We start from the raw sequence: 13,252 nt of genomic DNA, 5'->3' as shown, positions 1-13,252 counted from the left end.
TCAATGGATTGAGTCTTTTAATAGCCCGTGTCCATTTCAGAGTTTGATTCGTGCTTTTAAAGCAGTGACAAGGTCGATCAATAATCCACTCCGGAAGGCAGATATAACCTACTTGGGTTGAGCAAAACAGTTTTTTTTCTTCACCTGAACTTTATACACTCTCTTTTGACCACAACCGGGGGAGTGTGGGGAGAGGGATTTTGGAGAGGGGTGGGGGGGGGGGGGGGGGGGGAGTGTGGAGAGAGCCTGCAATGCATACAGTAGCTACTAATTGTCTTGATTTAATGTTTGTAAACTAGTTATTTTCTGATTATAACTCATCTCATCCGTCATTTTTATATACAAAGGGAAGTCAGAGGATTCAATAGAACCACAAAATTAAGTGCCCTGGTATATGGGGCTCTTCATGAGTCTTAAGTGCTGTAGTTCTGTCCGTCAGATCGAACAATGCAGTGGTTGATGATGGCAAACTGCCTGGACCTGAGAGAGAGTGAGACACTGGCCTCTGTTAAGTGCCTGAAGAACTGTAGTCGAATGTCCAAGACTCAATAGAAAGAGAAAGGGCAGACAAAGCAGAAAGCCCTAAAAGTAGTCTATTCAGTCCACTGCATGAATGAATGCACTTCATTCATTCATGTAAGACAGTAAATGTTTCAGTTGCTCTGTGTTTTAGTTTTTGGAACAATAAGTGATGTGATGTTGTCATTAATTGCAAATATTTTGGGGAAAATTAAATATAGCCTACTTTTCTAGTTACATTTAATTCCACTGATGACGCTGGGGAAATGAAATATAGCCTACTTTTCTATATAAATTTAATTCGACTGATGACACATTCATGATTACCATTCAGATAGGCTACTGTACTGTACTATTATAGTTAATCCAATAATCTTTTTTTTTGCGCATGTGGACCCATTTTAATACGATCACATAAAGTTGGTGCGTGGCCAATGACCGACCTAGTTTTCTTGCTGCCTGCTGGTAATTTGACTAGGGTAGGGATTCTAGGGAAGCTGAATGCTGCAGCGAACGAATGTTGTGTCACGCGACCAGCTGAGCAAGAGAACCGAAGAGAGATGAGGACGTCGAAGAAATAGCGGAATGCAGCAAAGGCCGAAAGACAGACGGTGATCTCTCCTTCTTTACCTCGTTACGATTAAACATATGTAAGCTAAATAAAAGTGTAAGTATACAATCAGATGTTGGTGGAAAACGATATTCGGCGAGATAAGGTTATCGCTAGTAAACTAGCTAGCGAGCTATGATGGCTAGTTAGCTAATCTGTTTGTTTTTCTGTTAGCCAACCTTACATTTAACATTGAGTTAACTATATTATGTGAACTACTTCACCGTTTATATAGTGTCGTCTATAAGTTATATCAAAGAAGCTAGCTAGCTACAACCCGTTGGCGTTGTGTCCTTTCCAGGCTGGCTAAGGTTAGCGTTAGTTTGATAGCAAACCTCCGCGATTTTGTCTCCAGTTACGTTAGCTGCTAGTGCAAAAAAATATCCCAAATGGCTAAACTAGCTAACTAGGTTAGCTACTATTTTCCATACAAATTGTCAACTAACCAGCAGTGATGCTTATCAGTACTTATATTGTTTTATACTAACTAATATTATTATCAAACTTGTAACTGATTTTAGACAACAATACTACTAATGTAGTTAGGCCTAATACAAATAGACAGAACTTATTATAGGCATGTCATGTGAAATCATGCCTGTTATGTTACATTGCAGCTCTAGCTATGTTGTAACAAAATACACGGTTCCAGCCGTAGTCTAGTCTGCTATAACAACAATGTCAATGTTACAATGTTAGCTTGGCAGTCAACCTGTTTTTGTATTATTTTGTGTGTTTGTTGTTGTCAATGTCATAGACTATTTGGTTGACGGGGTTAATTATAAACCAGGAATGTCAAACACATTCTGATTGAGGTCCGTGGCCTTATAGTTGATCTCGCTGCTGAAACAAAATGATGTCTAAACAAACGGACTGTGCACAATGTTCATGGGTGCTTTTTCTTTTCTTTTCAGTGGAATGTTTAAAGATTCGGAGCAGAATACCAAATTGCCTTTAATTACCGCTATCAGGAGATAGCCAGTGGCATGACAAACTCTTCTCGGGTGAAAGCGACCGTCAGGAAGAAGAAAAAATGCATCGGGCAAGCAGCTACGATTTTAGCTTCTTCCTACTGGCGGTTATTAGCCTCCACACCCCCGCGGCCTTATCGGCGATTTCAGATGGAAACAGCACGGAAAACGGCACGGTGGCTGATGGTGGATTTGTCCCCCTCGTGTTCTCGAAAGTAAGCCAGATCATCGCCCGCGAGGGCAACTGCGCGCTTATTGATTGCAACGTCACTGGAGACCCTGACCCGAATGTAAAGTGGTTCAACTCGCATGGAGACCTGCTAGACACTGAGACAAGTAAGTCACGTTCCTAGAATATGGAGTTATAAAGAAAGCCCTGATGTGGCTCTGACCTCACAATCAGCAGCTGTTCTACAGACATTTTTCTCAACCAACTTGAACTGTCAGGCTAAAGGCATGTTCTCTTTCGATAATAATGAATTATGTAATAAATCATATTAACATGCAAATAGGCTGATGCAGAGGATGACCGCAATAACAAACTGTCCATGTCATGAAAAAAATTGAAATAGCTAGAATTATGATTTATAGTTGTAAATCCCCCTGTAGTTAAGTTTTTGTATGGCCAATGGGAAGCCTTTGTAGACTACAGTGAAAGTTCTGCCTGCCCTGTACTATTTTAAGTCCATATGTGGACAACAGAGAGAGGGAGATGGAGAGAGGGCAGGAAAGAGAGAGTGAGAGACAGAGGGAGAGCGAGGGACAGAAAGGGGGGGAAGGTAACATTTACTAGTGACATTATGACAGACTATAATGAAGGGGATCGTTGTCGTGAGGATGCAATGCCAACCCTGCAGATGGAAATAATAACAATCATACATCAACGCCATGATTATGATATGACAACAAATCAAACAAGCTGGCCAGTTGGCTCTTTTTCAAAAAAGTTGTAGTTCAAAAGTCACGGCCACTACTTAAATGTAGATACTTGATAAGTTACATAGTAGTGGCATTGAATAGGATGCTGTTGTCTTGGTTCTCTCATTCAGTTGTAGTCTATCTACTGTAGCCTATATGGATGCAGATTGGTGTTCACGGCCACTACCTAGGCTGTCTCTAGATACTTGATACATTGTTTCACAGTATCCAGCTGAATGTAGGTAATATGACAATGCTATTATGAAATATGAATGGCATTGAATAGGATACTATTGTCACTTTTTTTCTCATTCAGTCCTAATCTATCTACTAGGCTATATATATGGAGGCAGATTGGAAAGAGAAAAGTGGAGATGGGTAAAATATGTAGAGAACAGAGAGAGAAAGAATGTAATCGAGCCTTGATAACATTTCGGCTACACTTGACAATAATGAAGAATGTATCTTCGCTCTTAACTCGTGGGTCACCTTATATAAGTAGGAATGCTAAAGGAACAGTGTGGGTTCCATTTTTAACAGACCTGTTGGAACTTGCGCTGGAGCAACAACCATCGTTGAACCACTGCAACTAGGGCTTATTACCTGTAGCATGCAAACAACATGCATACATTTGTCAGTGTAAGACTTAGTGCTTTGTACTCCACAAGGCTCTGTTACTGGCCTGTTATGACATGTTGGCCTATCAATGGGTTGCACCTCGGTCGCGTCATTGCATTGTTATCAACGTTCAAGAGACGCCGCAGCCATATTGATGCTTAAAAGTAGAACGGGGGTTAATGACTTTGAAACGGGACTATTGACTGTGTCGTCTAAATTACACTATATGGGCTTGGGAATATGATAACATTGCTTAAGTATGCACATATTTAGTAGGAAACAACTTTGCCATTATCATGTTGTCAAATTTACTTTAGACAGATGGCAGTGTTGTCATTAGCTAGCAAAGTTCGTCAAAAATAGCTAGCAATGCTAACGTTAGCTAGCTATAATCTGGAGGTCTCCTCTCAATTTTAGCTAGCATTATACTGCATCTAAAGTCAATCTGGTGACATCAATATGATGACAAGGTTTTCCTACTAACTATTTGCTGCCTATAAAAATGTAATCGTGTTTTCAAGCCACCGTAATGCACTTTAGACCAAATATTCATCAGCGCCTAATGAGGATGCATTGAGTAGAATGCTCAGTTGGGCATCAGTCCTAAAACTAACTTTCAAAACAATATTGTGATGCAACTTGCCACCCATGAATAGGAGTTGCTTCTTCCCTGTTGAACATTACTTTCCTTTGCTTTTACGGCTTTTGCCACTGTTTGTTAGAGAGCTTTTGCTTTCCACACACGCATCAAAGCGAGCCTGGAAACACTTTACAGGGGGGTCTAAATTTAGAAGTCCCTCTCCTCTCATGGAAATAAATTGATGTCCGGTGTCCGACTACATTTCCTGTACCCATTCAGGTTTTCTAGAGACACAACAGACAGGCTGGAGGATTGATGGATTAAGTGTGTGTGCACTGCACTATTCATTCTCAGTCTCAAGCCCAACACTATTCAGGCTCCAGAATTGGTTTCATGCTCTCGCTCTCGCTCTCTCTCTCTCTCTCTCTCTCTCTCTCTCTCTCTCTCTCTCTCTCTCTCTCTCTGTCTCTGTCTCTGTCTCTGTCTCTGTCTCTGTCTCTGTCTCTGTCTCTCTGTGTGATACACACTCTCTTTCTGATAGTCAGCAACCCACTCAGGATGAGCGTTCAGAATCTGGAGAGAGAGAGACATGAAATCATCCATCCAGTCTCAGAACATGCCTACGCATGTTGTTGTAATGCAATGGTAGATGACACTTCATGTGATGATAGGAGACTAGTGGCCAATGTAGACCCATGGTGAAATATAGCCTGGGTGACATTTATTTAGCTCGATATAACAGAGCTTCTTAATACATCGGATATACCAAGATGAGTTTAGTGAGAAGTTCACACATCAATGTAGTGGTAGACAAAGAAGAACCCATTTCAATAGTCAACATGATTTAATGTTTGGCTGGCTACTTCATTATGGTTCCACATTTACATGACAACTTGTTTGTGTTCCGCTCCAGGCGTTTGTCTCCCTGTTGTTAACCAACAAGCACCACTTGGTATTTTTCCAGACAGATTCCATTGTCCCTGAGCCTCACCCTCTATTTAAATATTGAACAAATGGTTTGCGTCCCAAATGGCACCCTATTCCCTATTTAGTGCACTACTTTTGATCAGGACCCACTACTTTTGACCAGAGTCCCATGGACCCTGATTAAAAGTAGTGCACTGCCATTTGGGACACACATTGGAATAAACAAGTGAGGGGCACCTCTCTGCCCGCCCGCCTATTCTTTCAGCTCTAACTCGTCAAGAAAATAATTTATCTGTGACTAGAGGAAGGTCAGGTCATAGACACTGGTCCACTGTAGGGGGGTCCAGGATTCAAATCCAATCCAACTTTATTTAAAGTGCAAAATAGCTGGTTGCTGGATTGCAGCTTCGAGGACAGTCCTGCAGGAAGAAATAATATGGATTCAATAGGAATCATATGACTCAATAGTAATAAAAATGATGAAACTCTGAATGGATTAATGAGTTGCAGTTAATTGATTGCACAAGTCTTTTATAGGCCTAGATTGTTTGTGATATTGAATAAATTGAACTCTGTGCCAAAAACATAATGCATGCAGTTGCAGTCCATTAGTAGCCTGATTCCAGAGATAAAGTGAGGGAGATATAAAGTGGTTTCCGGCCCCAGAACTAGGCCTACAGTAGAAGAATAGAAATAGAATGATCCGAACGGGGGGAAATAGGTTGACATGAATGGGAATTACCAATCTAGTCTCTTTTATATGCAGTGTCAAATTCAAGTCCTTCTCAGAAAGGCTGGGCTGCTAGCTGTAAAAAGCTCTTGTCTGACTGTCATGACGAACTGTAGCAGAGACCTTCCCCCTGGCCTGGTTACTGCTGTCTCTGCAACCTGGAAATGCATGTGACAGAGATCTTGATTGAACCATAAACACTTCCTAAAAGAGAAATGGCCCTTGTTTCTATGGTGTGACATTTTTGTTTCTGTAGCAATGTATCATGATATATTTTCTGGTTAGGCCTATCCTTTACCATTGTTCATGACCTGTAGATTATTATGATGACTCGGGTCAGGAGTTGTCCATTACTACCTGACTGGACTCCTGGCCCTGATTTATACAATATGAGGCTGGCATGATATGAAAAACATGCAGTTGGTTTCAGTGATGCTCTCTCGCTCTCAGGTGGCAAGTGGCTGCTGACAGACGATGGCATCCTCAACATCACCGACATCAGGTTCGCAGACCGCGGCAAGTACACGTGCATGGCGTCCAACGTGCACGGCAGCGCCAACTGCACGGTGACCATGCGCGTGGTCCTGCACAACGGGGACCTGGGGGCCTACTACGTGATCGTGTGCCTCGTCACCTTCACCATCATCATGATCCTCAACATCACGCGCCTCTGCATGATGAGCAGCCACCTGAAGAAGACTGAGAAGGCCATCAACGACTTCTTCCGCACAGAGGGCGCCGAGAAGGTTTGTGTCGTGTTTTACTATACTTGTGAAGACCGTACGTAGACATAGTACGTTTGGGTGGGGGTGTGTGTGTGTTTGTTTTTAACTGGGCTATGTGATGTTTTTAATATTGATTGTATGGTGAAACATTTCCATCTATATTTCCATTTCCAATAAATTTATATTTCATTCTATATTGTCTTCCACTCTAAAGCTCCAGAAGGCGTTTGAGATCGCCAAGCGTATCCCCATCATCACGTCAGCCAAGACCCTGGAGCTGGCCAAGGTGACCCAGTTCAAGACCATGGAGTTTGCCCGCTACATCGAGGAGCTGGCCCGCAGCATCCCGCTGCCCCCCCTCATCATGAATTGCCGCACCTTCATGGAGGACATCCTGGAAGTGGTGGGGGTTGAGGAGATGAGGCACACGTTCCTCCGCCAGGCCCCAGAGGGGAACCACCTGGATGGGGCATCGGGATGCCGGGCGGCCCTGGTGCAGGGGGCCCTGGTCGGGGTGGGGCCCGGCGACGTCTTCACCATCCTCCGGGAGAGGGAGCGTTCCGGATCCCCTGCAGCGGATTCCGACGACGCATCGTTGCACGAGCAGCCTCAGCACATCGCCATCCAGGTGTCCATCCACCCCCCACTGCCCATGGAGGCCCCGGCTCTGGCCGAGGCCCCGCCCACTCCCTCATCTCCTCCGCCATTGGCTCCCCTGCACCTAGAGGAGGAGGAGGAGCATCAAGAGGACCAAAGTTCCGAGCAGGAGCCAGTGGAGGAGGCAGGGGGGGAGCTGGAGGCAGAGGTGGAGCCAGAGGTTACTACTAAACTACAGCCTGGTCAGGTGATCTATGAAAGCCATGTGTAAACAACAGAAAAGAGAGAAAACAACAAACGCTCCCGAGGAGGGATGAATGATCCTGTCCTATGCATTTCCCAACCCAACCCCACCCTCAAAAACATAGAATATGTCAAGAAAAGGTCATTTTATTTCACTTTGCAACGGAACTAGTTTAAAACTCGAACCTAGCTATGTATGTAGGTCTGTCTCTGGATTATATTATAATAACCTAGTCTGGATTACAATAAATTTACTTGATAAGACATTGCGTATCATCATCCTTCATGCTTATGGATCTACATGTTGAATGTATTGTGGGAGAGGAGAGGATAATCAATATTTGATATGCGTAAGTATAAAGCATTGTATAGGGCTATTTAATTTGTTCGTATTAGTGAGCAGGGGAAAAAATAGCTGTTTGTTATTCGATTCTAGCATTCTCGAAAATCGATTTTCAGGAAATCGACTTATTGATGATTATGCTCTTATTTCGTTGCAGCATTCTGTTTCATTATAAATTCATAAATTAGCTCCAAGCTTACTTCGTGCAATCACTGTTACTAAGCAGACCACAAAGGCTTTTTTTGTTTCAATTTCAAAAGATTGCACATCATCCTACCACTGTTACAACCAACCTGAACCTTCAAATGCATGCTGGACTTTAGACTTTAGAAGTGTGGTCTTTAGTCAAATGTGTTCATTTAAACTCTATATAAGTGAGTTATATAGACTAATATATTAACAACTGAATTATTGGATCATGACTAACATTTCAGTGGATGATTGAAGACTAGTTGTTTCAGGCCTTCTGGTCTGCGATACATTTAATTAATAATCACATGACCACTATAGCCTTTCTAGTAAGTGGTTCATTGAAACGTTTCTGAAAAATTGCATTAGACATTATTATGACCCACTGTGGTGTATTTTGATCATGCACAAGTTGTTAGATGTTTTACCATTTTGCCTTCTTTATGGTCCCTAATATGTTTCCTAGTATGCAATATTACCCCCCATTTTTTTTGTGGAATGTTTTAATTAGGTTTATCTTGTTTTAAATGGGTCTCAAACCCCAACCCTCTTCCCCCTCTTCTGTACATGCTTTAATAACAGAGGCTAGATGTGAAATGAGAGTGACGTATTGGGATTAGTCTTTAACAGGACTAAAAATACTTTCCTTCTGCTTAATAGTCGGGGGGAGGGAGGGGGGTTCGATGTTGCTCTGCTTTAAATTATGCTCGATGGCTCTTTTTTTGTAGTGAAAATAAAATCTGTCTCCTGTGTTACCATGGTTTCCTCCGGTGTGGTTTTAATCGTGTATTAACAAAGCATTGTGTGCCATCCTAGGCCTCTAACCAGTCTCTGTCCCTCTCTCCATCCCTCCCTCCCTCTCTGAGAGGACCAATGACACCTCATCATCACCTGATGCGTTTCTCCAATCAGCCTCACTCGCTCCCAATGTGCACGAGAACAAAAGGCAGCCATCTTGTTCTTGTAACCATAGTTACGGCGGTCATTATAGATAGGTAGCGAGCAAGCGAACATTTGTTTAAGCTCACTCTTGTCTTCGCAGGAAGGAGCGTTCAGGGGAAGCAAAGCATTAAGATTTAGATTGAGATTTTAGTCATTTAGCAGACGCTCTTATCCAGAGCGACTTACAGTTATGCATACATTATTTATTTTTAACCTATGCATGCATAATGTGATGAATACCGGCGACGATGTGCACGCTCACACACTATCTAGAAGCCAGCTTCTATGAAGTCTGCACACAGCTCTCCCATAGAAATAGCGTAGTGGATTTTAAAAGGAGCCTAACAGGCACAAAGGCATGCAGAGCTGCATGTGAATGGAAAGCCAGGCCTAGGCCAGTGACTGACAGAGCGCGAACGATCCCTGTACTGTATCAGGAGACTTGGGTGTGAGAGAGAGGAAAACAGAGATTGTGTGTGAGAGGGAGAGATTGTGTGAGCACTGAAAGCAGACAGAGTGCAAACTGACTGGCATTAGAAGCTGGCGTTGTCTTTGTACTGCTCCCAACTCGAACAGGAAAGGAGGCATTCACAAAGACCGGTTTGTGTTGAAGTCTGGGTGGCACAGCGTTTCTTTCCTCTTGCTGTTCTTTGACCCAGTGTTCCCCCTCTCATTCCTCTACACTAGTGTTCCCCCTTCCTTTTCTTTATACCAGTGCGCCTCCTCTCTGCCTACAGAGCAGCTTCTGATCTGAGAGGATTCTATCAGTGTTATTGTGCTTTGGATAGGTGTTTAGTGTACTGTACCACCAACTTCATCACGTTTACTGAGAGAAGCTTCACACATTTGAGTTGTGCTGTATAGCAGAAACCATAAAACTAGTTGGATTGACAGTAACTGAGGTGTGTTCAGCCTTTTACCTCAATACTATTAGAATCCTGTTTGTTAAATGTTCAAAATATCGTTAAGAACCCACTCAGACGGACACAATTTGCAATATTTTAATTTAAATCTTTACATATTGTTTTAAATGTACAATCAAACCATCAATGTAATCATAAAAGTATTAATAATGTACAACTAACTACCATAAATAAAAAAAGGAAAAATATTGAGATGAGTATGAAGTTATGAAGAGAAGAAAACTGTTTGACACCACATCGGTTAACAAAGACTGACAGTTAGAGCAGGGTCGTATCCATTAGGGCAGGGTTTCCCAAACTCGGCCAAAAACCAAAACGTGCACCCAGGGGAGGCCCCAGGACAGAGTTTGGGAAACCCTGCATTAGGGCACGCAATTGAAAACGTTTTAAAAGAAATTGAAAGGTCCAAATAGTCCCTCTGTCTGTTTTATGTTTGATGCCTAATGAATATAACCTAAGACTGTCACTGCAATAGAGATACGCAGAGAGTAGTCACCACCTGCCCAGCCGCCTACACACGCTTTAAGGTGTATCCCAAATGGCACCCTTTTCCCTATATAGTGCACTACTTTTGACCAGAACCCTGGTAAAAGTAGTGCACTATATAGGGGAAAAGGTGCCATTTGGGACACAACAATAGCCTTCACTCAGCAGGTAAAGTGCTACTCTATGCATATTGTCATGGAAACAAAGCCAGGGAGAAAGAGGACTCCTTTGGCTGGCGCACACATTTTGTGGTCACTGCTTCCTGTGTGGTGGACCACACATTAAAGGGTGAATCAGATATATGATCCTATATTCTTTTTTCATGAGTCTAGGTTTGCACATGGAGGGTGTACTGTGCGCTTCTACATGTCTCCAAGTCAATATACAAGACTTTATTGAAGTTTAAAGGAGTTATTGGCACGACTCCAAAAACTTGGTATGGTCAATTGAATGTTATATGAAATGTAACTCCTATTTCAGTCCTTTCAATTCATGCTTTTGAGAATGAAAAATTGCTTGACGTCCCAAATGGCACCCTATTCCCTATATAGTGCACTACTTATGATCCAGGCCCTGTTCAAGAGTAGTGCACTATATAGGAAACAGGGTGCCATTTGGGCTAGCAACCATGGAGTGCTGGAAGTTTATTTAAAATGTTTTAAATCTACAAATGCAAAGAATAATGTTGAATTGATGTACTTGACGACTGGGCAGAGGAGGAGATATGCAAGAAAATATTAAGCTCTAGTGGAAAATACAAGACACATTTCTCACACACCAATGAGGCAGCTTAATTAAGCAAAGTAAAATATCTAAGACATGGTTACTGTGCAGTATTACCATCAACATCCTCATAATCAACCATTTGTTTTGTTCACTTAAAAAAAAAAGTGGTTTTCCAGTCTTGAGTTTGTTTCATTACAAGCCGTAAAAAGTTACTTGATTATGTAGATATCAATACTCTAAAAGTAGTAGCATTAGTAATAGTTTGAAGAGAAAAAATGATTTTTTTTTTCTCTCCAGTAACAGAACTCGACCTCGAGTTAGTTTAGCTTTTTTATATACACACTGCCCACCTTCACTGTCGGAGAAACGGACGAGTCTTTCCTCATCTGATACTCACGCCCACCTGGCTCAGATCAAAAAGGTACACACACCGCACAGTTATTCACCCTTTACTTCAACAGAGGGTATGTAACCGATGAGTATCAGACTCTTCTGTACAGCACGTTTTCACATACATCAGAAAGAGACATTTTGTTCTTGAACTACAACACTCAGACGTTAACTAACTACTGCAGTACATCCTGCTTGTACCCTTGATTTTCCTTCCTCTCACACACGCACCCACATATACACCTTGGAGCAACAGCCAGTCAAATATCAGGCGGTTACCTTTGGGGGGGGGTCGTTTCGTGATACTATGACAACCTGATTGGAACGTCAAGGTGAAACAAACACATGCATTGTCTTGCTCAGAGTTCACAGGTAAACAATGCTTTCGAAGACGGACGGGGTGTGGAGTGAGGGAGACAGTGGGGGCGGAGCCTGGCAGGGCATCTGACAGACAGGGCTGACAGCCAATCAGCAGTCGAGGTGTCTGAAGGTCCCTCCTCGCGTTCTAGCGGATCATTCTGACCTCTTACCTCTCACCCTGGTAGCCAGGCTTCAGGCCCACAGCAATGTCCGCTAGCGTGAGCCAATAGAAACAGGACAGGGATGAAGGAGCATGAAGAGAGCGTGTGTGTGTGTTTGAAGGAGGTGCAATTCGGCTAGTGGCATGCTTGTGTGGCATCTGTGTATGAGTGAGTCTGACCTCATGTGTCTTCTGTATGTATGTAAATGGATGTGTGTGTTAAAAGTGCATTCCTTGTGTATATATGCCCCAGCCTGTAGTGGCTGCTACTTTGGGGCCTAAACATCCTTCACAGCAGCCATTTTTAATGTCCTTTTAGAGTGTCTCTTCCTTCCTGTGGCCACTAGAGGGCTCTGTGGGGTTCAGTCAGTCTGGTTTAGTATTGAGGGGGCTTAGGGATGGGGTTTCCCGGGGGGGGGGGGGGGGGGGGTGGAGCCAAGGCCATACAGTAGGTGTACCACCTCCTCCTCCTCCTCCTCGCTTTCGTCGTCGTGACGACCCGGGAAGGAGGTGACTAGTTGAACATTATGTTGTCGGGGTCTTGGTTGGCCATCTGGGCCATATGACGGAGGATATCTTTTTTTGTGATAATACCAAGGAGACGCCTGCAGAGAGAGAAGGAAAGAGTGAGAGAGATAGGGGAGAGAGAGAGAGGGGGGAGAGAGAAAATAGTTAGTCAGGGATGAGCTGGCAGGGAGCACAGTCTGGTTGGCGTGGGAGAGAATTGCATCATGTTTTTGTTGGCCAGGGATACAAGCATGGAATCAATCGAGAGAGAATTATAATATTTTTTATTTGGTTAGATAATGTTAACTAACTAAAATAATAGGCTCTGTTAACTGAAAAAATGATGGCAATTTGTTTAATTTCAGAGGACAATTATTTTGGGGCCTGGTAAATAATGATAAGATATATATTATTTTGGGGCCTGACACTTGATGATTTATATCACAAATAAAAATGACTAAATAATACTGATAAATTCTACAGTCTAGAGAAGCAATGCTCCATTTCTTCCAAACTGTATCTGCATTTTAGCCCAAGGTGATACAGGGAACGCAGTAATACAGTTACCACTCAGCCAACCGTGACTGTCAGTGTCACTGCAGCCATGCCAACAAAAACATGAGTCCCACTGGTGCCAAGGAAGGATAGGAGGCGGAAAGGAGGTGAGTAACCAGGGGAGAATGGTGAGTGAGTGATTCTCGTTAGAAGCCTGAGGAGATGAACTGAACACCTACAGGAAGAGCAGGTGAGGTGAACACACTAGGAAGAGCAAGACTGAACACCTTGCC

The 13,252-nt window shown here is 42.9% G+C and overlaps 2 protein-coding genes across 5 annotated transcripts in view; one reads left to right on the top strand and one right to left on the bottom strand.

Moving 5' to 3' along the window:
- Nucleotides 1-997: 997 nt before the first annotated feature.
- On the top strand, nt 998-8,725 carry LOC311131993 (microfibrillar-associated protein 3-like). 3 transcript variants are annotated; one of them, XM_084165157.1, is made up of 4 exons: nt 998-1,130; nt 2,044-2,436; nt 6,324-6,619; nt 6,813-8,725. In XM_084165157.1, exons 2-4 carry the CDS (start codon nt 2,163-2,165, stop codon nt 7,464-7,466), a joined length of 1,224 nt encoding a protein of 407 aa, XP_084021283.1. In that variant the 5' UTR covers nt 998-1,130; nt 2,044-2,162; the 3' UTR covers nt 7,467-8,725. The 3 variants fall into 3 exon arrangements, with proteins under 3 accessions (XP_084021283.1, XP_084021282.1, XP_084021281.1); XM_084165156.1 differs by having other exon boundaries at nt 998-1,169; XM_084165155.1 differs by having other exon boundaries at nt 998-1,186.
- A 1,174-nt stretch (nt 8,726-9,899) lies between these two features.
- LOC311131990 (H(+)/Cl(-) exchange transporter 3-like) overlaps nt 9,900-13,252 on the bottom strand; it is a 31,768-nt gene continuing 28,415 nt past the window's right edge. Inside the window, exon 13 of one of the 2 annotated variants that reach the window (XM_084165151.1) lies at nt 9,900-12,562. In XM_084165151.1, coding sequence (XP_084021277.1) covers nt 12,472-12,562 — 91 coding nt within the window. In that variant the 3' untranslated portion in view covers nt 9,900-12,471. The remainder of the gene's footprint in view (nt 12,563-13,252) is intronic. The other variant, XM_084165153.1, reaches the window with a different exon arrangement.

The sequence above is a fragment of the Coregonus lavaretus genome (genome assembly GCF_964263955.1).
Source record: "Coregonus lavaretus genome assembly, chromosome: 7".
Taxonomy (NCBI): domain Eukaryota; kingdom Metazoa; phylum Chordata; class Actinopteri; order Salmoniformes; family Salmonidae; genus Coregonus; species Coregonus lavaretus.
Note: the sequence above shows the minus strand (reverse complement) of the source record. Positions and strands in the feature narration are given on the sequence as shown.

Excerpts from the sequence above, each read along its gene's own strand:
- LOC311131993 (XM_084165157.1), top strand. The coding sequence starts at position 2,163 with ATGCATCGGGCAAGCAGCTACGATTTTAGCTTCTTCCTACTGGCGGTT. Across the intron at positions 2,437-6,323 it reads CCTGCTAGACACTGAGACAA|GTGGCAAGTGGCTGCTGACA; the intron begins GTAAGTCACGTT and ends TCTCGCTCTCAG. Across the intron at positions 6,620-6,812 it reads GCACAGAGGGCGCCGAGAAG|CTCCAGAAGGCGTTTGAGAT; the intron begins GTTTGTGTCGTG and ends TCCACTCTAAAG.